Here is a 25060-nt window from a genome sequence, read left to right on the forward strand (position 1 = left end):
CTCCCCGGCCCCCACGGAGGCCTGGGCCGCCAGCCCACAGGGGTGGGGGATGAGGGTCTTGCAGCCGGTTACCTGGCAACGGCGGCAGCCCACTGCGTTATCTAGCAACGAGGCAGGGCTAAGGCGGACCTAAGACCTCTTCCTGGACACTTAGCAACAGGGTGGAGGCCTCAGGTGCTGCCAAACGGCTTCCTTGCCTAAGACCAGGATGGCTCCCATTGGCCGGTTAACTAGCAACAGGGTGGGTCCCCATGGGGCGAGGCCCCCGCCAGTTGCCTGGCAACGCGGAAGGTGGGGCGCCCTCGGTACCTTGCCCTTCAGGTCCAGCACGTAGACGGCACTGGCGGACATGGTGGCTGCGGAAAGCCTCGGCACTGGCCGAGAGCGGCGGCGACAGCGGGGACTGCCAGGCGGTGAGCCAGGCCGGGTGCGCCCCGCGACAGTTCGTTTCCACTTCCGGTCCAGGGAACCTCGCGCGGACCGTTATGTCCGGCCGGGAACGAGCTGCCAAGAATGCGCCGGCGCAGGGCGCAGGGTGCGCAGGCGCAGTAAGTCCAATGCGCCCTAACTTCCCGTTCCTCCCTCAAGCATCCCGGAAGTAAGCCGAGAGGGGCGGGGCGGGGCGGGGCGGGGCGGGGCCGGGCCGACTGAGGCAGGGCACTCTAGCTGCCAGACTGGGCGAAGCCCCTGCAGCTGAAAACCCCACTTTGTGGGCCAAGTTAGGTAAGAGATCCTTGTGGTTGAACCCACCTGGGGCCCAGCCGTATGGAACCCATAGCCTGGTGGGGAAGTCGAAAACAAATATACAGTCACCAATTGTGATACCCTTTATAGGGAGGGGTAAGGTGATGGTTACTTGGAAAGAAGTTAAACTTTCTGGCAATTGAGCCGTAGCAAGTCAGTTCCTGTCACCTGTCAGTGTCAACGTTTGTCAGTGGACAAGTGTTTCAGTTTATTGCCTGAAATGATCTCCTGAAAGCCACACCCCACTGAACCTAGGCAAAAAGCAGGTGATTTATTTCTGTAGTTAGTGGTCACTGTGGGTAATGCAAACTGTGACCCCAATTAATCTAATTGAATTATATCTCATTTGCTTTTATGAATACTCGGCCTTTGGAGAAATGCCTGCATTCTGTCCCAATGAACCATCACAGTGCCCTGGGCCCAGTCCTGCAGTATCAGAACCATTTACCCAGGCTGCTTGCCTCTTTTTTTATCTTCTCTACTACCTCCACTTGGGGTTTTCAAAGATAGTTTTTGCAACTCTGTGGTTATACATCCTCTACTTGGGGTAGAGATGTAAGTGCAAGAAAATCCAGAGAAGAAAACTGGAATCTTTAAAGGTTATCAAGTGAATCCTGGGCTGGAAGAATTCTTCCACAAAGCAGCCAACTGAGGCTTTTTGACATCAACTCCCTCTCAAGAAATCCTACCGTGCCTAGCCTCATACCTTGCCCAATTTATTGCAGTGTTTTAGAAAAACATGTCTTTTTTCTAACTACAAAACTGTACATCTCACTGAAGAAAAACTGAGGAAATGCCAAAAAAGCATAAGGCAAAAAGAAAAGCCACCCAGGAGAGGCAACCCTTTCCATTATGGAGGATTTCTTTTCAGGCTTGCTGTGGGCATTTTAAATGTTTAATACAGTATCGGGGGGCTAGGAGGACAAAAGTCTTTTGAGGAAACAAAGACTTCCAAGTGCCAACAGTACTGTCACAGTAAACACTGTTTACACATAAGTTACTTGTAACCTCCTTTTCTCCATATGCGGAGGAAGGAATTTGAATCATATCTGAATTTCATTCTTGGCAGTTAATGTGTAAGTCAGATTTGACCTCTGTGACGTCTCAGAAAAGACCATACTGATTGTGCTAGACCAGAGTTTTTCAAACTTTGCTGCATGCTGGGGTCACCTGGGGAGCTCTGAAAAATCTCATGACGGAACCCCACCCCAGGCAGCATCAGTAGTTCTTAATGCTCCCCAGGAGAGCCTAACATGCAGATTTTGAGAACCACTGTGGTAGACTATAAGTGATGGCCCTCGATAAACCACATCTTCTGGTGTTCGTGCCCTGTGTAATTCCCTCCCAGAGTGGGTCTGGCAATGACTTGTGTTGGCGATGGAACAGGTTATGTAAAGGGAGATTCTGGAGGATGTTCTGGCCCCAGGCAAGTCAATGTAACTTACACATGAACTAAACTACACCTCGTGGAGCAGAACCATCCAGCTGAGCATGGTCAATACACAGAATTGTGAGAGAGAAATTCCACTGTTTTCAGTCACTCAGTTTTGGAGTGATCTGATGGGCAGGGAGAATTGGAGTAGCTGTCTTCCCCACTACTGAAGCAGGCTTTTCACAGCGCCACCGCATCATGCTCACAGACCCCAACTGCTGACTCATGGATGGCAAAGGCCTGAAAGTGCCTTTCTACCAGTCAGTGGGGGAATCCACTACAAGGAGCCATGCCAAGGAGAGAGTATGTCACCTCTTTTAGGTAGGTTGCAAACTCCAGGTGGAAACACGTCATCTAATTTTCTCCAAATTGAGGGAGAATAGTTGTTTTGTGGTACGCACATTCTTTGTGTGTGATAATCCTAAAGGCAGTGTTTCTAGTGGTAGTCAAACAGCCTGTAATTATGATACTCAGACTCACAGTTAATAACTTTTTTTTGTTTTATTCTGCATTTCACATATGACAGTCCCAAACCCAACACATGGTTTTGTTTTCTGCCTTTCTTATTCTCTCCGCATCTATGTCAACACATTTTTTCCCAACAGCATATGCAATCTGATCCTTATCTGGTGGGTATACAGAGGCCTTCAAAGATCCTGGCTCTCCAGCACGGGAACCTGAGTCCTTCCTTTTGACTACACTCACGTCTGTCTGTGCTGGGGGTCTGCCTCGGTCCCATCACCCTCGAGGTGTCCTTAGGCCAGTAACGCCAAACATGTTATGTGCCAACTCTGAACAAATACGGGGGGCTGCTTGGAGCCCAGGGTTGAGGGTACGATGGCAGGCTGTGTCTGGGTTCCATCACAAAGAATGCTGTGCCTGACTGGCAATGCCTGCCACGGCAACACCCACTAGACACGTCTGGAATGGGGATATGGGGAGAAGAGGCTACATGCTGGCCACAGGTTTAGAAAGGGACAAGGTGTACGTTCCATCCTTGCCTTAGGTGGTTGTTCTGTTTCCCAGGCTGTGCTGTCTCACTGGCCAGAAGGCTGAGGGGGCAGACTGAAGACCATAGCTGCAAGTGGCTTCCCCAACCCCTGGATGGGAGAGCATAAGCCCCAATCTAGAGGGAGCTTGGAAGGGCAGCCTGTGCAGGGCCCTACAGGGGTGTACATGCTGCAGGCCATGCTGGCATTAGCTCCTTGTCCTCTGGAGTCGGTTTCATCCAGGCAAAGCCAGCTGGCTGGCTGTCAAAGAGTCAGATACAACTCGGGGGTAAAACCACTTTTCCATGGCACTTACACAGAAATAACCTTAATCTCTGGATACACTTTCCAAACTAAAAATGTTTCTCTTCTATGTGCTACTGAGAAATCAAAATAGAGTAAAAGGACGGTCTTATTTTAATCAAGTTCCAGAATGAGGACATACAGCTTTGAAAAGCACTGTCTCAGCAGATGATGCAAGGATGTGTGTAAAAGAATGTTTCTAGAAAATACCAAAGGCGCCAAATATAACCCCAACTTTGCCTTCTGCTTCTCCTTGATGCCACTCCATACCCCAGGAGCGGAGGCTACTTTGTCCAGCTGACTTTGGGAATGTCATAGTGCTCTGTGAGTGTGTCCAGGTGTCTGTTGAAGTCCTGGAAAAGCCGAGGAGAAAGCCCATGTCAGCACAGACCCAAGCAGGGCACTAGGGATATGCAGCACTGCCCACTCCCACTTCTCCACATCCTGTCTCTCCTCAGTGAGCCCCTTCCTCTCAAAGCCACCCTGCCAGGCATTATAGATGCCTGAACCCTGGCCTTGCCCTTATATGACCCTGGGGAGGTTGGGTAAAGCACCCCCCCCCACCCCCACCAACACTCCAATGGCTCCTCTACCAGGCTCCTAGCCTCTGGGCCCAGCCTGGTCCCTACATGGCTCAGTCTCCCCCACCAGCACATGACTTACCTCTACTCTCTGCTTGTGGGTTTTGGATGCTTTCTTCAGGATCCTTTCCATTTGCTGAAGAGAGGAGAGAAATGGAGGTGAGTCACATGCCTGATGCAGCCCAGGCCAGCACACGATGGAAGATGAGAGCCCCCAGCCAGCCTGGCTCTCACACTTAGAATGGCTGGAGGTCTCAGGGTGAACACCTCGCCCCTCCCTCAACTCCACTCAGGTGGGTCCAGCTGGGATGCCTGACCATAACACACCCCGGTGGGAACTCACATCAGCTGCCCTTTGGTCTGAATTGTGGGAAATGTCCTAGCACTGACTTAAGGAGAGAGACTCCGCTGGGAGCTGTACATGTGCTTCCTGCATCCTTGGGCAACTGACTGCATTCCCAGTTTGCAGAAAAAGAAAGCCTCAGAAGGGGTCTGAGGAAGGATGATAAATGAGGAAGGTAAAGAGCCTGACACAGAGTAGGTGCTTGAGTGACAGGACACAGAGCCAAGAGGGTTACAAGACCCAGATGGCCTTGACAAGTATGATGCTGGAACATGCACCCTGTACCACCACGACCTACCCTCATGCTTAACACCAATTATACCTGGCATGAGGTGAGAGCATGGGATGCAGAGCCACGCAGACCTGGGGCCGCACCTGGCTCCACACTTACTAGCTGGGTGACTGTGGCCGACTCACTTTGGTGCCCACCCCCGCCCCCCCATGAACCGAGCTGCCTGGTACTGGTGCCCTGGTGCAGTCCTCTGTCGCACTGACTCTGGGTTGGTCCTGTGACACGGTTTACTTAACAGAATGCAGTGCCAGTGCTGGGCTGAAGCTGTAAGGAGACCTAGCAGGTTTTGCCTTGTGTTCTTGGAAGCTAGCCACCATTCGGGAAGTCTGATGACCTTGCTGCAAAGAAAGGACCTGGAGAATGAGATGACATGTGGGGAGGGAGGCCATAGAGGAGCAATGAGGCACCAGACACGTGATGGGGAAGCCATCTTGGATTTCCAGCCCAGATGGGCCTCCAGCCCCAGCTGCCATCTGACTGCACCAGGTTCCAAGGGAGGCCAGCAGAAGAACCAGCCAGCTAAGCCCAGGCAACCCACAAAAGCATGAGATATACTGTAGACTGCCCCCTGGCTGCCCCTCCCTTTCCCTCCTCTTTCCTTTGCTGCCTCTTCATCTCCCTCTATGTCCAGTCAGCTCCCACCTGGCTGACACTCCCTCTCCCTCTGAAGTATCTGCCTTGTCCATCCCTGCCCCTTCCTGCTGCTGTGAGCCCACGTGAGGCCCGTGTCTCCTCACAAGAGGCCACACTGACTTGAGCAGCTGTCACCAATGCCAGGCACTTTGGGGGGCTCTGCCCTCCCTCTTCTCACTCCACGCACCAAGTTCAGAGGGCGTCATGGGTGCTGTTGTAAACCCCACTTCAGACAAGAGAAAATGAGGACCAGAGTGCACAGTGGGTGATGGGGCTGGAAATGCCAAGCTCTGATCCTCTCCACCAGGCTGGAGCCTTCCTTCCAGCTGTCCAGCCTATAAAGCCCACTGTGCTCAATCCAACACTCTTCCACAAGGGAATCTGCATTTCCCAGCTGTACCTCGCTTTGTCCACACCTGCTCCCTTCTCTCTCATCCATCTCATGTACCTCCCTCTCTTCCCCTCTCTTTCTCTCTCTCTCTTCCTGCCCCCCTCTCTCCCTCCGCTGGGTCAAACCAAACCCTCAGGAGGATTTCTGGCATTCATTGCCAACAACGAAAACTTCACCTTGACCTTCTACCCTCCAGCTAGAGGCCCATTTCTCCATTCCCTTTGACAGCAAATCTCCCAAGATTAATTTCTAATCCTTGTCTCCATCTCTGCCTTTCCCTGCCCCCACTTGGATCCACTCTAATCAGCCTTTCCTCCTTCTCATACCAAATGCCAGCTAAGGGCTCTGAGTGCTCACCCGCCTAGACCTCCTGCCAGCATATGACACAGTTGATCACGTCTTCCTTCCTGAAACACTTTCTCCACTTGGCTCCTAAGGACACACTCTCTCCTGGTATCCCTCCGTCCTGTGCTCCTTTGCAATTTCTTTTCTGCCACCCTCTGATCACCAGGGGTCAGATCCTAGACCTCCTCTGTCACTATCCTTCCTCAAAGGATCTCATGCAGTCCCCAGAGCAATTCCCCAATGTTGATCTGGGCCCAGACCTTTCCTCTAAACTGCAGATTCAGGTATCGAACTGTCCATGAGAATTCTCCACTTGGGTTTCTAACAGGCACCTCAAATTTAACTTTTAAAACGAAGATCTTGATCCCCCACTTTAGAAACCTGCTTTACTTACAGTCCTTCCTGTTTCAGTAAAACAGCACCTTCATTCACCCAGCTTCTCCCACCAAAAATCTTGGTCATCCTTGGTTCCTTTTTCCCAGCCCACACCCAGCCCATCAGCTAATCTGGCTGTTCTTCCTTCAAAACCTATCCCAAATCTGATACATTCCATCACCTCCACTATTGCTGCCCTACCCTGAGGGGCCATTATTAGTCACTCTGATGGTTGCATGAGCCTCTCCCCCTCTCCACCCCAACTCCAGCAGTAAAATCCCAGCCCTGCCTCTGACTATAACCTTAAGGAACGGGCTTGAGTGCATACACTTGTTAAATCCTCACCACCTATGAGGTTGGGACTTGAGTCCCACTTTACAGATGAAGAAATTAAGGTGTGGGAGGTGAGCCAACTTGTCCGGAGTTACACCACCAACAGTGGTAGAGACAGAATGGGACGCAGGTCTGTCGTGTCAAAGCCAGTGTCTCTCTCTCTCTCTCCTTTTTCTCTCCTATGACTCAATTAGGCCTGGGAGTAACGAGTTAACTTTTTCCTGACGTTACTGGACCAAATCACCAAGACCACCATTAGCGTTTCTCAGCCTGGGCACTACTGATATGTTGGGCCAGATCAATCTTTGCTCTGGGGGACATTGTCTCAAGCCCTTCAGGACGTTGAGCAGCATCCCTGCCCACCCCCGCCCCACCCAAGCTGTAACAAACAAAAATGTCCCTAAACATGGCCAAATGTCTTCTTGGGGGTGGAGGTGGGGGACAAAATGGCCCCCAGTTGAGAACCACTGACCTAGACTGATTATTCCCCCCAAACATAATGGGCTGAACGTATCTATCCTACGCTGACCTCTCCTACCCTTCGCCACCCAAATTTATTAAGTATTTTATATTAAGAGAAATCATTTTCCAGAGCCTGAACATACAACGTATTTGAAGCCGCCAAAGTCGTCATGGGAACACTTCGTGGTGACCTACAGCGGTGAGTATGCCCATTTAATGTCAACAGCTAATATCCATTGAGCACTGACTTTATGCCAGACTGAGTGCCATTTGCCCGCGTTACCTCATCCAAAGTTCCCATCCCTCTTAGGAGAAAGCATGATCCTGACCCCTACATATGTGGAAACTGAGGCATCAGGAGGTGAGTCACTGACCAGTGTTACGGGTCAAACGAGCGACAGCGCTGGAATCCAAAGCCGGGTCTCTAGCTCTCCCCTCTGCAGTCCAATCCGGCCAGAATACCTTCTTGTCCTCGGAGCTCCCCCACCGTGGACTCTTACTCTCTTACTCACGCAGCATCTTCTCCCCGGAATTAAGGTCCTCACTGACCGCTTGCCCTCCCCGGAGCGTTCTGGGGTGGACCCCGGTTACGGGTCTCCGGGTCCTGCCTCTGAATCCACCCCAGGAGACCCAGGCCATCGATGCGGGACATCCCTAGGCTTCCCACCCGCCTTACCCGCTTCTCCTGCATCTTCTCGAAGGCCGCCTGGGCCGGTGTCCGCTTGTCCAGGCCGCGCCGCTTCTCCTCCTCGTTCTTTTTGCTTGTTCCCATCGCTTCCAGCAGTTTCGCCTTGTCTTTGTCCTTCTTTTTCTTCTTCCTGGGAGGGGAGACGGGGTAACGGCGGGTCAGAGGGCTACGCTCCGGGGTCTCAGGAAGATGCTCAAAGGGACAGCCTCTCGGGACTCACCGCTTAGTCACTCCGAGCTCTGCCACGCCTTTCAGCTTCAGGGGCGCCTTCTGGACCTGCTCGTAGGCCTCCATGGCGCTCGGCTAACGCCCGGAACGTAAAAAGGCCACACTTCCCGATTTTCACCCGAACGCCCGCCTTCCTTCCTTTTGATTGGCCGATCTAGGCTGTGCGCATGCGTACTTGCACCTGGACGTGGGCCACACTTCCGGGTTCAGGGCGGGACTTGGAGAGTCAAGCGCGTCCCCCAGCTTCTGCATCCTGTTTCCTGCCACACTTCCGGCTTTGGCGCCCACTTCCAATTTCCCCCGCCTTGGGCACCTAGATCTGGGAAGCCTTTTTGACAAAGCACCGGTTTCCTAAAACCCAGCGTTTTATTGAGTGTTTTTATTGAGTGTTATTTGAATGTTCTGTTCTCCTTTATTGCCATATTTTGAGGGTTCAATAGATAACCTAATTTTGTAAGCCTAATAAGTACTCCTTAGTTTTTCAGCTTTTGGTAAATGACGGTAGTATGTGAAATATATGTTCGTGTATTTAAAATAAAAATCGATTTCATTGAGGTACAATTTATAAACAGTAAAATGCACCCATTTAAATTGTAGCCTTCCACGAGTGTAGTCACATTTATACACCTATGTAATCACCTTCAGAATCAAGATAAAGAACATTCCTTCACCCCCAAATTCCTTTGTTCCTCTTTACAGTTAATTCTTCCATCCCTTTCCCCAGGTAACTCCAAATTTGTTTTCTCTCACTATAGGTCATAATGGTCTTTTTTTAAAGTTTCATATAGGTGGAATCATAAACCATGTGTTCTCTTGAGTTAGAGTACTTGCACTGGGCATAGTGTGTTTGAGATTCTTCCTGTTGTTGGGTATAACAGTACTGCATTTTTATTGGTAAGTGTTATTCCATTGTAACTGAGTAGGACCCTTCCTGGAACACACCCTCCCCCACCCACTCACCCACCATGTCTTCTGCCTGCCTCTCGTTTGTAGAAGAGCTTTAGCCTCCTAGGCTGTCCCCAAGTTCCAAAGTGTAAATTTAATCAGAGAAGTGAGACAATGGAGAAAGAAAGGAAGACAAAGTAATAATAGTTCAGCCATTAAATAAAGTCAAGGGGACTTGCCTGGTGGTCCAGTGGCTAAGACTCTGCGCTCCCAATGCAGGGAACCTGGATTCGATCCGTGGTTGGGGAACTAGATCCTGCATGCATGCCGCAACTAAGAGTCCGCATGCCGCTACTAAGACCCAGCATAGCCAAAATAAATAAATACTTAAAAAACAAAACCAAAGTCAAGGACATTCAGTTCCTCCTCAAGGGCTACAGATAATATTCTGAGCCATACCCTTTGAGGGTTTCCCCACCAGGTAGAAGAAGTTAACTGTATGCTGACCACAAGCACATAGATCCCAGACCTGTTGGAACCAGAAGATTGATGATGTTGACTCCCAATTGCCTCCTGACCAACCAATCAGAAGAAGGTCCATGAGCTGATCACATACCCCACAATCCCCCTTCCTCACACTGTCATTAAAAATCTTTCCCTGAAAGCCTTCAGGGAGTTCAGGCCTTTTAAGCACTAGCCACCTGGACTCCTTGCTTGGCGCCCTGCAATAAACGCTACACTTTCCTTCACCACAATCCAGTGTCAGTAGGTTGGCTTTACTGCACACAAGCAAGCGACCCAAGTTTGGTTCGGTAACGCAATTATATATAAATGTATTCAACTTGCTTATCCACTCACCTGTGGATAGATATCTGGGTTGTTTCCAGTTTGTGGCTATAATGAACAGAGCTTCTGTGAACATAGTATATATCTTTGTATGGACATATTTCTCATTTCTCTTGGGCTCACTCCAGATGCCTTTGCTTCTTGAGGTAGAATTGTAGCAAGATTTGGTTTTCCTCAGAATAAAATGTTGATTCTCAGCCACTCTGGCTTTGAGGCTGTGTTAAGAGAAAATAGTTGCAGAAGGTGTACCAAAAAACCTGATCTAATAGTGTCATAACACTTGGGACTCCAGTGAGTTGGGCTTTTAATTCCCTGATATCACAAGTAATTTGTTTGTTGAATAAGCAGAACTATTGTCATAACCAAAACACAGTTCTATCTTTGTTCCCTTCCATTCTTTTAAACATTATATTTTTCAATGTGGATCATCTTCCTCTGCCCTGGATGAAAATGCTGTCAGCCCCATGGCTCTCCTCTCATTTTTTCATGTGACATAGAGGAAACTCACTTTATGTAGTAAATAAGCCTCAAATCAATAAATGGAAAGACCTCAAATGGAGTCACTTATACTAAGTGCCACATCACCAAACTGAGACTTAATTACAGTTTTGGCTTTTCCAGAAATGGAATCTCAAAGTAGTCAATCAGGAATTGCCTGGTTAGCACTAGTTAGGTCATCTGCCTGATAGACTCCTACCATCCCCTAAAGAAAAGTAACCTTGCAATAACCAACCAGGTAAGTATCATAAAACATAAAACTTACAACTGTAACCACTTTAAATTGTACAACTCATCAACATTAAATGCATTCACAATGCTGGGTATCTATTTTTTTTCAGATTACAAAAGATATACAAACATTAATTGTGGAATACGTAATAGAAAAAAATACAGAGAAACCCAAAGAAGACAGTAGAAATCGCTCCCATCCAGAAAAAAAAAATCTGTTAGTGTTTTGATTTCTATTTCAGTCTATTATTATTTATAATTTTAAAAAATAAAAATGGGATCTTATTCTATACTTGCTTTGTCACTGACCCTTGCCCCATGAGAATACTGTGACGGCTTTCATGTATTGAGTTAAAAATTTTATCATTGGGATTTTAACACTGAGAGAAACAGGGAAGAAGCCCCAAATCTCCCATAATCCTTTGCTGACATTAAGATATATGTATAAATCCACATGTTCTGTGTAAGAAAACCACACAGTAAAAAAAATGGTTAAAAGAAAGAAAGAAAAAGGAAAGCAAAAAAGTAGAAGCTTCCCTTCCCACCTCCTTCCAAAGCGATTAACAAGTTCATTTTGATTCTTTGCAGCCCAAAATGTGTATATGCCAACATATATATATATATATATATATATATATATATATCTTTGCGATGTTCTTTTATTTCTGCCTTCAGCTTTTCACTTATCAAAATGTCTTGAAGCTCTTTACAAGACAGCAGGTACACTTCCACCCCACCTTCCTCAAAGCTGGATGTCCTGTGGATGAGTGAAGCCCTCCCCAACCAATGACCACCTAGGTGCCCACAAATCTTATCTGACTTTTGCAAGTGGCCTGAATCTGTAGCAGTGGAATTGCTGAGTCCAAGAGTATGTGCATTTGTGCATTTAAATTTGGACTGCTGTCGCCCAAATTGTGCCAGGGACATTTTTTGGAGGGCATTATGGGGGTGGAGGAGAAAAAAGAAGAGAGAAGCAAGCGCCCCCAAATCTAGAGGGGGTCGACAAAGGAGTGCACGATGCCTGCCTTTTCCCATTCTACCTGCAGGGGGCAGCAAACCACTGCCCAATTCTCCAGCCATAGGCTCAACCTTTGGCGAACCGGAATTGATGAGATCGCCAAGAAAGGAGTGGATGTAAATATATATATAACAGATTCACTTTGTTGTACTCCTGAAACTAACATGACATTGTAAATCAACTGTACCCCAATACAAATTTTAAAAAAAGAAAAAGAAAGAAGGGGCTTCCCTGTGCCAGTGAATGGGGGCGACCAAGTGGCGCCAGCTTACTTGTGGGGCTGTCCACGACAGAATCAACTCCGCAGGGAGGGACAGGAAAGATTCGGGTGTGGACATCTGTCTTCCCCAAGCCAACCCAGCAGCCTTGGAGCTCCTTTTTGGCACTTCCAAGGCTGTGTGCCCTGGAGCAAGTGGTCTGACCTTTCTGAGCTTCTCTTTCCTCTTTTATAAAATGGGAGTGATGATGATGATAACAATAACAGCTAATACTTTATATGGACTCATATGGAGATCATCTAATTTACTCTCACAGCCACCCTATTATGTAAACCATCCTGATTTTATAGGTCGGGAAACTGAGGCACAGGCATAATCCAACACACACTGAGTACTGTTTGATCCTTGTTTTTGTCAACCACTATGAGGCTATCTGCTCAAATTAGATCCATCACTGTTTTATAAACCTTAAGAAAGTGTTTTTCAACCATTTTCCCCCCCTTATTCCCACCTAAAGAGACCATTTTAATTTAATTTAATTAGAGAAGTTAAATGCTGATGAATAAGATTTTGCCAGGGAGGGTTAAGCTTTGGAGGGCCACAAACCACTGAAATATCTAAGATTTTTTTTGTTACCTCCTCCCCGCAAACCAATTTTCACCCCCTTGGGGGCAGTATTACCCCCACTGATAATTTGTGTTCTAAGAGGGAAAATGTGACAAGTGAACTATGACACAATGCTTTTGATCCCTTACAATGTTTATTTTATATCCTTTTGAAGAGTCTTGAGATTTTCATTATATGCTACTGCTGTGTATACATACAAAGAAAACCAGTGAATCAGTTAAGGCTTCCTAAATGTCTTCATATTCAGAGTATACTCTTCAAAATCACTTTCCAACTCTAGGTTGTCAATGCCTGTGCTTTATCACATGACATCTCCCTCTGGGCCATCAAGGACTCCTGTAAGGAGCATTTCTGTAAGACAATCCACACTGTTTCCAAAGAATAGGGTATGGAAAGGGAAAAAACATAGGGTATGGTGGGAAAACATGAGACATATCGCCTTCCAAGTGATCAAAGCCAATGTTGTTGGTGACATGGTATAGCTCCTGGTATGATGTGATGATGAAACTGAGCAGGACCCTGCAGGGCCTTCCTGGGGACACACCCCACGTCCTCCACCTCTTGTTTGTAGACAAGCTTTAGCCTCCTACGCCTTCCCCAAGTTCCAAAGAGCAAACTTAATCAGAGAAGTGAGAAGGTGCAGAAACAAAAGAAAACAGTCAAGTGAGACAAAATAATAATAGTTTAGCCATTAAACAAAGTAAGGGACCTTTGGTTCCTCCTCAAGGTCTATAGATAATATTCTGAGCCATATCCTTGAGTTGTTTTGCAGATACTAAAACCCCTACCAGATGGAAGACGTTAACTGCATGCTGACCACCAGCATGTAGACCCCAGACCGGTTGGAACCAGAAGGTTGATGATTGAGATTCCCCAAACACTGCCCTGCTACCTCACCACCAACCAATCAAAAGGACATACACGAGGTGATCCCGCACCCTATGACCCTCTGCCTCACCTTGCCTTTAAAAACACTTCCCTGAAAGCCATCCGGGAGTTCAGGTCTTTTGAGCATGAGCTGCCCATTCTTCTTGTTTGGCCCTGCATTGGGCACCTTGCAAAAAACACTGAACTTTCCTTCAGCAAGACCTGGTGTCAGTAGATTGGATTTGCTGCATGCAGGCAAGCAGACCCAAGTTTGGTTCAATTACAGTGAAGAAGGGCAAATGAGGTGTTTCCTGTTTTGGGCTATTATGAATAAAATAGCCATTATAGGTTTTTGTGTGAATATAAGTTTTCATTTCTCTGGGGGTTGCCCATGAGTGCAAGTGCCGGGTTGTATGGTAGTTGAATGTATTTTATTTTATTTTATTTTATTTTATTTATTGTGGTAAGAACACTTAACTTGAGATCTACCCTCTTAACAAAGTGCATACTACATTATTGTTGGCTAGAGATACAATGTTGTCCAGCAAATCTCTGGAGCTTATTCATCTTGCATGATTGAAATATTATGCCTATTGATTAGTACGTCTCATTTCCTCCCTCAAGTCCCTGCCAACCTTTTCTACTCTCTGCTTCCAAGAATTTATTTTAGATATCTCATATAAGTGGAATCATGCAGTGTTTGTCTTTCTGTGACCGGTTTATTTCACTTAGCAAACATCCTCAAAGTTCAACCATGTTGTCACATATTGCAGAATTTCCTTCTTTTTACAGGTTGAATAATATTGCACTGTTTATATATATACCACATCTTTATCCATTCATTCATCGATGGACTTTCAGGCTGTTTCCATATTGTGGGTACTGTGAACAGTGCTACAGTGGACATAAGAATTCTAACATCTCTTCAAAGTCCTGATTTACATTCTTTTAGATTTATACCCAGAAGTGGGATTGCTGGATCATATGGTAGTTCTATTTTTAATTTTTGAGGAACATCCATACTGTTTTCCACAGAGGCTGCACCATTTTGCATTCCCACCCACAGTGTGCAAGGGTTCCAATTTCTCCACGTCACTGCCAACACTTGTTTTTTGTGTGTTTTTGTTTTGTTTTGTTTTTGCAGATGTGAAGTGATATCTCATTGTGGTTTTGATTTGCATTTCCCTGGTGATTAGTGACATGCAGTGTTGTTATTATGATTCTGAGTTCTACAGCCTATATTATTATTTTTTTTTTTTGGCTGTGTTGGGCCTTCTTTGCTGCACGTGGGCTTTCTCTAGTTGCGGAGAGCGAGGGCTACTTTTCTTGCAGTGCGCAGGTTTCTCATGGCAATGGCTTCTCTTGTTGCGGAGCACAGGCTCTAGGCACACAGTCTTCAGTAGTTACAGCACACGGGCTCAGTAGTTGTGGCTCGCAGGCTCTAGAGCACAGGGTCAGCAGTTGTGGCGCATAGGCTTTGTTGCTCCGTGGCCTGTGGTATCTTCCCAGGCCAGGGATCGAACCTGTGTCCCCTGCATAGGCAGGCAGATTCTTAACCACTGTGCAACCAGGGAAGTCCTATAGCCTATATTATAAGGGGATTTAAAAAGACCTCCTTGTTCCCCATTGCCTCATGGTTGAAGTCCAGGATATACTATAAGGTATTGTTGCGTATAGTTTAACATAATATAGCTGAAATTGATCTATGCCAAGATAAAATTAATTTATTTATACCATGAAAACTGATTTCTTGGAAATGCAAAAAAGAAAAAAATTCCATCACTGGAGCTGGTGTATCAGAGAAGCAGCCTCTAATGGCAGACATGAGCAGCAGCTTAATTAACAGTTATTAATTAACTTAATCATAGTTAGTGCTTGCTGAGCCCCTACATACAGCACTGGCTGGCTTGCTCTCTCTCAACTGTGTGATGCTTGCTCCAGCCTCAGGGCCTTTGCACTTGCTGTTCCCACTGCCAAGGACTCTCTTCCCACACAGCTTACTTCCCACTCACTTCCTTCCAGTCACTACTCATATGTCACCCCAACAGAGGTGCCTTCCCTTCCTAATCTACATAGCTCACCCTCATCTCTATCTATCTCTGCCCTGTTTTATTTTTCTTCTTAGAACTTAGCCCTCCTGACTAATTATGTGTTTATTTGGTTGCTTGCTCACTGGAATGTGAGATCCATGAGATCAGGAACTCATTTTTTTCCACAAATGTATTACCAGGACCTAGGACAGCACCTGGCACACAGTACATGTTCAATCATTAATTGAACATTAATTAATTGGGGGGGAGTTACATAACCAAATCACAAAGTGTTTGATGGGGTCAGGCATAGGAATTTGGACTTCAACCAGGAGGCAATGGGGAACAAGGAGGTCTTTAAAAATTAGTTTTGTTATTGTCTTCATTTAAAAAATGTATTGACAAGCAATAAAATTCACCCTTTTTGTGTGCAGTACTATGAGTTTTCACAAATGAATACAGCCATGTCACCAACACTACAATCAAGATATAGAACAGTTCCATCACCCCCCAAATTCCCTTGTTCCTCCTCCCACCTCCCAGCCCCTGGCAACCATTAATATATTTTCTGTTCCTATAGTATTGTCTTTTTGAGAATGTCACATAAGTGGATGAAATCATCTAGTAGATGTCTTCTTGACTCACTTGAAAGAAGTGAGGCTTCTTTCACTAAAGCGTAATGCATTTGAGATCCATTCACATTGTGCATATCAATAGTTCATTCTTTTTTATGGCTAAGTAGTATTCTATCATATGGACAAACCACAGTTTGTTTATCCATTCCCCAGGCGAAGGACATTTGTGTTGTTTCCCGTTTTTGAAGGTTATGAATAAGGCTGCTATAAAAATTTATGTACAAAAAAATTTTTAAGCTGAAATACAATTCACATACCATAAAAGTCACCCTTTAAAGTGCACAATTCAGTCACATTGAGTACGTTCACAATGTTGTGTAACCTTCACCACTATTCAATTCCAGAACATTTTCATCACCTCAAAAAGAAACCCCATACCCATTAGAAGTCACTCCCCATTCGCCCTCCCTCAGCCTCTGGCAACCGTGTATCTATCTTCTGTCTCTGTGGATTTGCCTGTTCTGGGCATTTCATATAAATGGGATCATACAACATGTGACGTTTTGTGTCTGGCTTCTTTCACTGAGCATAATGGTTTTGAGGTTCATCCACGTCATAGCATGAATCAGTGCATCATTCCTTGGTATGACTGGATAATATTCCATTGTATGGATAGACCGCAATTTCTTTATCCATTCACCCATTGATGGCCATTTGGGTTGTTTCTACTTTTCTTTCATGTACAAGTTTTTACGTGGGCATATATTTTCAATTCTCTTCACCTGGGAATAAAAATTGCTGGGTCATATGGTAGCTATAAGTTTAACTTTTTTTTTTTTTTTTTTTTTTTTTGCGGTACGCAGGCCTCTCACTGCTATGGCCTCTCCCGTTGCGGAGTACAGGCTCCGGACGCGCAAGCTCAGCGGCCATGGCTCACGGGCCCAGCCGCTCCACGGCATGTGGGATCTTCCCGGACCGGGGCACGAACCGTGTCCCCTGCATCGGCAGGCGGACTCTCAACCACTGCGCCACCAGGGAAGCCCTATAAGTTTAACTTTTTAAAGAACTGCCAGACTGTTTCCCAAATCAGCTGCACCATTTTACATTCCCACCAGCAGAGTATGATGTTTCCAATATCTCCACATCCTGGCTAACACCTGTTATTGTCTGTCTTTTTTAGTATAGCCATCCTAGTGGGTGTGAAGTGGTATCTCACTGTGGTTTTGATTTCCATTTACCTAATTACTAGTGATGTCGAGCATCTTTTCACGTGCTTACTGGCCGTTTGTATATCTTTTTTGGAGAGATGTCTATTCAAATCCTTTACCCATTTTGTTTTGTTTTAATAGACTTTGGTTTTAGAGAAGTTTTAGGTTCACAGCAAAATTGAGAAGAAGGTATTCAGAGTTTTCCCTTACGTCTCCTGCCCCACTCATGCACAGCCTCCCCAGATACCAACATCCTCCACCAGAGTGGCGCATTTGTCACAGGTGATGAACCTACATTGACCCATCATCAGCCAGAGTCCATAGTTTAATTAGAACTTACTCTTCATGTTGTACATTCTGTGGGTTTGGACGAATGTATAACGATGCATAGCCATCATTATAGTATCATACAGAGTAGTTTCACTGCCCTAACAATCCTCTGTGTTTCACCTGTTCCTCCCTCCCTCCCCCCAACACTTGCCCATTTTTTTCTTGGGTTATTTGTCTTTTTGTTGTAAACTTCTAATAGTTCTGTATATAGCTTGGAGACTAGTCCCTTACCAGTTACATGATTTGCAAATATTGTCTCTATTTCGTGGGCACGTACAGGTTTTTGTGTGCACATAGGTTTTCATTTCCCCTGGACAAATACCCAGGAGTGGGATTGCTGAGTCATGTGTAAGTGTATGTTTAACTTTATAAAAAACTGCCAACCCATTTTCCATAGTGGCTGTACCATTTTGCATCACACCCTCAATGTATAAGAGTTCCAGTTGCTCCATGTCTTTGTCAACACTTGGTATTGTCAGTTTTTTTCCCCCAAAAAAATCATCTTCAGGGGTTTTTTTTTTTTTTTTTTTTTTTTGCGGTATGCGGGCCTCTCACTGTTGTGGCCTCTCCCATTGCGGAGCACAGGCTCCAGACGCGCAGGCTCAGTGGCCATGGCTCACGGGCCCAGCCGCTCCGCGGCATGTGGGATCTTCCCAGACTGGGACACGAACCCGTGTCCCCTGCATTGGCAGGCGGACTCTCAACCACTGCGCCACCAGGGAAGCCCTCAGGGGGGGTTTTAAAGCTTGATCATAGTCATATTTTACAGGATGGCTTCACACGCTGGAGCAAAGTATGGATGCTGAGGCAGGGGCCAGAGGAGACTTGTGGGAGGAACTGCAATGGTCCAGGCCAGGGAGAGTGGGAATGAGGGAAGGGGAAGACTCAAGAGTGATTCAGGGGGCCTGGGGTATGGGGCTGGAAACTGGCTGCGCAGGAGAGGAAAGTGGGAGGAGGCCAGATCCAGAGTGAGAAGGGCAGGGAGTGCCAGGCTGGGAACTTTCAACTGCCAGATTTTCTGCCCAAGAGGATTCTGAGTCTTAATAAGGTTGGGAGCTGCTACATTGTATTTACCCCTTGAGGATGTATGGTGCACATTAACATATTAAAGGCTCTGACAAGTCCTGCAATAAAGAACTCTGGCGTTATTGAACCCAAACTTAGACATTGGATTGCTCTTCTCAAGCCACAGCATCAGCCTCATCCTCGTCCCCAATGCACACCTCATCTAGCTTGTTTACCATTATGTGCCTAGAGCTTGCCTGTATCCAGTGGTCAAATATTTTTGGGGGTGTTGTATTAATGATCTCATTAGATCTTCAGAACAACTCTATGAGGTAGGTACTAATATAATTTCCATCTTACAAACGAGGCTCAGAGAGGCCAGATGACTTGCCTAAGGCCACACAGCTAGTGGGTAAAGAGATGGAATTTGACCTGGGGTGTGCTGGCAGCCTCTCCACCACCCTGCCCATCTCTCCAAGGTGCCCCATACCCTCGGTCTCACCTGGTGGTGGCAGGTGTGCTCTCCCCACTGAGGGCTACCCTGTGACCTCCCAAAGCCCTTCTCCTTGCTCTGGTGGCTGTGGACATACTCAGGCTGTTGCCCAGAGAGCTCGGCTGTAACTTGAGCCTCACCCAGGCCGGGGGTGATGTGGAGGGTGGGCAGGTGACAACCAGGGCAGGGAGATTTGCCCAGACACTGGTACACAGCAGCCTGCCGACCGGTGTGGCCCCGAGGAGTCTGGGGGCTTTGGGAGCTTGTTCCAGGGTCCTGGCCGTGGTCTTCATCATGGGCAACAAGCAAACAGTCTTTACTCATGAGCAGCTGGAAGCATATCAGGTAGGCGTGATGGGCCGGGCCCTCGGTGGGTTTAGCAGCCTTGGTTTACTGGCCCAAGAAATGGGGACAGCATCTCTTCATCCTGGGTGTGCAGTCAGCAAGCGTTCTGGGGAGGCTCTGTGTGTGGCTTCAGGCAGCGATGGACGTGGGCTTGTGGGAGAGGAAGGAGGCCCCCCGCCCCAGGCAGGGTCTGGGTCAAGCCAACATCTCTCTCCGCAGGACTGCACCTTCTTCACGAGGAAGGAAATCATGAGGTCAGTCTAGGGAGGAGGGAGGAAGAGGTGGAAACTTGCTATACGTTGCTTGATTTGCAATTTTACCACGTTCAATGCTTCATAAGGGTTAAAGCACTAATGGGGGGATTGCGTGCGTGGTCGGTGGATGGATGCAGAGACGGGAAGGCTGAGAAGTCACATCTGGTCCTGTTGTCATGTCTCTAGGCTGACAAGCTTGGGCTTTCTCCCAAAGGTGGCGGGGAGCCATAGAGAGTGTGTGAGCATGGCAGATGCAGATCAGCATGTTAGAAAGATCCCCCTGAGGCCAGTGTGAAGAGGCTGGGAGGCCAGGGGCAGAGTCTAGAGCCAGTTCTGGGCTGTGGGGTTGACATCAATGTTAGAGAGTGAGAAGGTGGCCCCAGGCTGCTGCAGGTCCCTGGTGTGAGCGAGACGGGCATAGATGGGTATTCTACATCATCACTCATCCCATGGAGCTGTTATCCAGAGGCCCCGACCCATGAACTTGGAGCTGTGAAACTGAAGCTGGCTGGGGTTTAGCTGCAGAGTGATAGGGGCCAAGGCCCCAACTGTGTGGGCACAGGACATCCATTATTGATGGACACACCTTTCACCAGTGAGCCCCATTGTCTGGGTGAGGACAGCTTGCAAGGTCATCCTGGCCATCACGATTGGATTACTGATGGGGAAACTGAGGCTCAGACAAGGGAGGCTGACCCCAGGCCCCTGGGTAGATGGGTAGAGCCCCAAGGAGTTGGAGACTAACATTTTGTCTGCCTCAAGCTTCTCGCTTGTCAGACAGACCTACTGAGGGGAAAGGGGGATGAGGGGAAGAGGGACTTACTCAAGGCCACACAGAAGCCCAAACCCAAGCCCAGGCTATTCTCTGAAGGAACCCAGGACTGAAGTTCCAGATATCTCCTCCTCGAGTTCCTAGCCATCGTGTGACCGAGGGGCTCCTGTCCCCCTCAAAGACAGTCCCTAGCAGCTTGGGGACCTCTGACTCATGAAGGATGGTCTCTACAAGGCTACTGCTCAGCATGCTTCAGTGATGGTATGGTGTCACCAGGGGAGGGCATTAGGGTGGAGAGCTGGCTCTACCATCTAGGTAGTGTGTATGGCATTTGGTGTTTTGCAAAATGTCTTTCATCTACCCTTTTGAAAAACCTGAATATTAGACTTTTGTGTTTGCTCCGCCCCATTGAGAGAACCCTGCCCCCCATGATGAAGGGAGAGAAGGAAAGTGTGAGGATGTGGGCCTTTAGGGGCCTTGCCAACGATGTGATAATGTCCAGAGATACATAGATTGGCTCAGATTCTCTGAATGCTAAATGTGAATGCTATTTCTCTCCTAGCGTGGAGCAATGCTGTTTAATTTTTTGTTCTCTCATCTGCTTACTTCTTATTGACTTTCTCTCAGAGGAGACCCAAAGGCAGTGACAGTGTCTGTTTTGTTCACCATCCGTCTCTGTGCCTGGCACATAGTAGGTACTCAGTAAATACTTGTTGAATGAATGAATGAAAATTTATCACAGTGCCTGGCACACTGTAGGCACTCAATAACTACTTGTTGAAAGAGGGAATGAATGAATGACCTTGCCTTAAACACTCTCCCTTTGTCGACCCCATCTGCTTGGTAAGCTCCTACTCATGCTTCAAAACCCAGCATCAATGCCCCCTCCTCCAGGAAGAATTTCCTCCTCCCTGGCTTGCTTCCTGCACTCTAGTTTTCCCTAGCTCTGGAGTCCTCTCTTTACCTTGGCATTGTCCCCAGGGCGATAAAGGCACCTGTGTCTGGCTTTGTGTGTGTGAGGCTTAGGCCCACGGCTAATGGCTCTTGGGGACTCAGCATCTTTCAGTGTAGAGTAAGCAGCTGCAAGAGTGAGAGAGTAGGGACAAGGCCACACACACCCATCTCCCAGAACTTCTCGTTGTTTCTGTCCCCACACCAGGCTCTTCTATCGCTACCAGGACCTCGCCCCGCAGCTTGTCCCTCTCGACTATACCAGCTACCCTGATGTGAAGGTTCCTTACGAGCTCATTGGCAGCATGCCTGAGCTGAAGGTATGCCTGGGCCATGGGGCAGGCAGGGAAAAAATAGTAGGGATGTCCCTTGCTGCATTCCTATGAGGTGAGTACTGTGATTATTTCCATTTTACATATGAAGAAACTGAAGTTCAGAGAGGTTAAGACACTTGTTCATAATCACACAGCTAGGACATGACATAGACAGGATTTAAACCCTGGGTTGTTGGGAAGATAAGATGAGATAATGCAGGTAAAGGGCTCAGTACAGGGCCTGTGACATGGCAAGTACTCAGGGAACATTAGTTTTTCTTTTCATAGTAGGAGCTATTAAATGTGGGTTCTTCTCAGCTGGTTGTTTGACACATAGTTTGTGACTCTGGAGGGGACTCTTGGGGTGAGGGACTGTGAATAGAGATTATTTTATCACAGGGGACAGAAACTTCATTCAAGAGGGACAGAATGGGTTGGATCACATGAGCAAAAAATGCAGGGAAAGGCTTAGCATCACGTACAGCTGGAACCAGGGTCTCTGAGGATATGCTTGGGACTCTCCCTCCATCTTTCAGTTTCTCCCAGGAAGAGTCTTCAGTCTCAGGAAGCCTGTTCTCTTGAGGTAGTGAATGGAAACACCAGCTGCCTCAGATTTCCTCCCATAAGCTCTGCAACAAGCAGAAATAAGGTTCCTCCACCCCAACTTTTCAGCAACTCTCCCAGGGCAGCCTCTGATTGGCAAGTTTGAGTCATATGCTCATCCCAGAGGCAATCACGGTTGCCAGGTGAATGGAAATCCCTGATTGGCCTCACTCGGGTCATGTGACTGCCTCTGAAGCTGGAAATGGGGTTAACGACACCCAGACCACTGGGGTGGAGATTGGAGTTGCCTGAAGTCTTCTCAAGGGATCACGGGAGGAAGACAGTCTTGGTGAGGGGTACTTGGAGGTTCCCAGGAAGGTGAGTGTTGAGAGTGAAACCATGTGGAGCCCTCCCCGCAAGGTCCTGGTCAGGGATTGGTTCCCTGCTTCCTGTCTCTAGGACAACCCTTTCCGTCAGAGGATCGCCCAGGTCTTCTCCGAGGATGGGGATGGCCACATGACCTTGGACAACTTCTTGGACATGTTTTCTGTGATGAGTGAAATGGCTCCCCGTGACCTCAAAGCCTACTACGCTTTTAAAATTTATGGTGTGTGCAGGGACCCGGGGTGGGGAAACGGGAATGAGACCGGGTCGGGCCAGGGGCTGCCCTGCCATCACAAATGTCTCCCCAAGGGCTCCGAGGTCCTGCGTGGCCCTGTCCTTCACCTCACCCTGGTACCTCCCCACCCCATCCGTTTACTGACTCCATTCCAGCCACAATGGCCTGGCTGTTTCCCCAACACCTCAAACTCTTTCTGCCTCTAGGCCTTTGCCTCTGTTGTGCCCTTTCCCCTGGCTTCTTCTTACCTTGAAATTTTGGTGAAAAGTAACCCATGCCCCTGAGTTACTCTCCATGCCACAGCCTATTTCTCTCCTTGCATGGAGCAATGCTGCTTAATTTCTTGTTCATTCATCTGTTCACTCCTTATTGACTTTCTCTCTGAGGAGACATGAGGGCAGTGACAGTGTCTTTTTGGTTCACCATCTGTCTCTGTGCCTGGCACATAGTAGGTACTCAGTAAATACTTGCTGAATGAATGAATGAATGAAAATTTATCACAGTGCCTGGCACACAGCAGGCACTCAATAAATACTTATTGAAAGAGGGAATGAATAACAATTATCACACACCTGACACATAGTAGGTGCTCAATAAATACTTGAGTGAATGAATGACCTCCCAGCAGGTCCCTGCCCAATTCCAAAGCAAGATCCAGATAAAACCCTAGGGTCTTGGGTTCCCTCCAGTGGCTCAGTTTCCTCCTCTGTAAGACAGGGAAAAGATGTGCCCATGACTGGCCCAGCCTGCCTGCCCCTGTGTCCCCTCACCACCACAGCTCCACCTGTTCTGCTGCACAGACTTTAACAACGATGACTACATCTGTGTGTGGGACCTGGAGCAGACGGTGACCAAGCTAACGCGGGGAGAGCTGAGCGCTGAGGAGGTGAGCCTGGTGTGTGAGAAGGTGCTGGATGAGGCCGACGGGGACCACGACGGGCGACTGTCCCTGGAAGACTTCCAGAACATGATCCTGCGGGCGCCGGACTTCCTCAGGTGACATTCCTCTCCACCCTGCACAATCCGTTCCCATGTATGAGAGAGGCTCTTATGGAAAGGGTTCATAGACTCCCTTTGTGAAAATCCCTCTGTTCATTCATTTGTGACCTTGGGGAACTTTCCCGACCTCCCTAGCCTCAGTCCCTGTGTCTTTAAAATGGGGATAATTAGAGACCTTGTGAACACCTCCTCTGGGTGGACACAGCTCTTTGGGTGAGTGGAATATGGTTGGACTTCAGCCCTCAGTTGCTTGAACATTTTGTAGTGAACAGACTGTACCATAGCACTTGGCAGCCCTGGGGAGAATCAGTGCTTCCACTGTAGGGCGGATAGCATGGATTAAATGAGTTAATACAGGGGTTGGCCCACCACCAGTTTTTTGTGAGCTAAGAATGGCTTTTACATTTTTAAATGGTTGGGGGAGAAAATAAAAGAATAATCATACTCCACGACACATGAAAGCCGTATGAAATTCAAATTTCCGTGTCTATTGCTAGTTTTATTGGCACGCAGCCTGCCTGTTTGTGTACATAGTGTCTACGGCTGCTTTTGAGCTACATGGTGGTGCTGAGTCATTGTGCAAAGCTGGAAATATCAACTATTTGGCCCTTTGCCGAGAAAAGTTGAGTGACCTCTGAGCTAGTACACGCAAAGAATTTAGAGCAGTGCCTGGCATACAGTAGGTGCTCAATAACTGCTTTATGGTTGCTGTTGTGGCTGTTATCATTGGTGGTATCCTTTCAGGACCAGAGGGCCTCCTTCCTCTACCCTGGATAAGCAAGGATGGTCTCCCACCACAGAGACACGAATAATGACACCAGGATGAATCCCTTGCTACTAATTGAGCAACTACTGTCTGTCCCGCCCTGTACATTGGCCTCTTTTTAGCCCTTATTACAGCACAGTGAAGGAGGGACAGCTTATCCCCATTTTACAGGGGAGTAAACTGAGGCCCAGAAAGGGGTAGCCGCGCACTTAGAGTCTGGGGCAGAGCCAGGACGTACACTCTGATCCAAAGTGATGTGCCCTCAACCCCTGTGGGGGTCAGGAAGGCCACGGCCTGGGGTTTATTGAGGGGGTCTATCTCTCCCCCACCCACTGTGGCTCCTTGCATGCCTCGGGGACTCCTGGTGGGAGTGTTGGGGAGAAGGACGAAGGAAGGGTACCCTCTGCCTGCTGACAGACTCCCTTTCTCTTTGCACCCAGCACCTTCCACATCCGCATCTGAGGGTACTGCGGAGGAGCCGGGCCAGAGGAAGGCAGGGCGACCCCTCATCTCAATGTAGAATCTGG

At 47.8% G+C, this 25060-nt stretch overlaps 3 protein-coding genes across 4 annotated transcripts in view; 1 reads left to right on the top strand and 2 right to left on the bottom strand.

The window, feature by feature from the left end:
* Nucleotides 1-436, bottom strand: part of AP1M1 (adaptor related protein complex 1 subunit mu 1) — a 30231-nt gene extending 29795 nt beyond the window's left edge. For both annotated transcript variants that reach the window (XR_004475564.2, XM_004277606.4), the window contains exon 1: nt 310-436. Coding sequence is in view for 1 of the 2 variants with exons in the window: in XM_004277606.4 (XP_004277654.1) it covers nt 310-351 (42 nt within the window). In the remaining variant the exon portion in view is untranslated. The remainder of the gene's footprint in view (nt 1-309) is intronic.
* Nucleotides 437-2662: 2226 nt separating this feature from the next.
* On the bottom strand, nt 2663-8287 carry FAM32A (family with sequence similarity 32 member A). Its single transcript, XM_004277607.4, has 4 exons — nt 8132-8287; nt 7900-8041; nt 4132-4185; nt 2663-3821 (listed from the first exon to the last, which is right to left on the bottom strand). The coding sequence occupies exons 1-4, from the start codon at nt 8203-8205 to the stop codon at nt 3753-3755; spliced, it is 339 nt and encodes a 112-aa protein (XP_004277655.1). The 5' UTR covers nt 8206-8287; the 3' UTR covers nt 2663-3752.
* Nucleotides 8288-19227: 10940 nt separating this feature from the next.
* On the top strand, nt 19228-25060 carry CIB3 (calcium and integrin binding family member 3). The gene is made up of 6 exons (XM_004277608.3): nt 19228-19315; nt 19535-19569; nt 21501-21612; nt 22609-22756; nt 23569-23764; nt 24974-25060. Exons 1-6 carry the CDS (start codon nt 19265-19267, stop codon nt 24993-24995), a joined length of 564 nt encoding a protein of 187 aa, XP_004277656.1. The 5' UTR covers nt 19228-19264; the 3' UTR covers nt 24996-25060.

The sequence above is a fragment of the Orcinus orca genome, chromosome 3, assembly GCF_937001465.1.
Source record: "Orcinus orca chromosome 3, mOrcOrc1.1, whole genome shotgun sequence".
Classification (NCBI taxonomy): Eukaryota; Metazoa; Chordata; class Mammalia; order Artiodactyla; family Delphinidae; genus Orcinus; species Orcinus orca.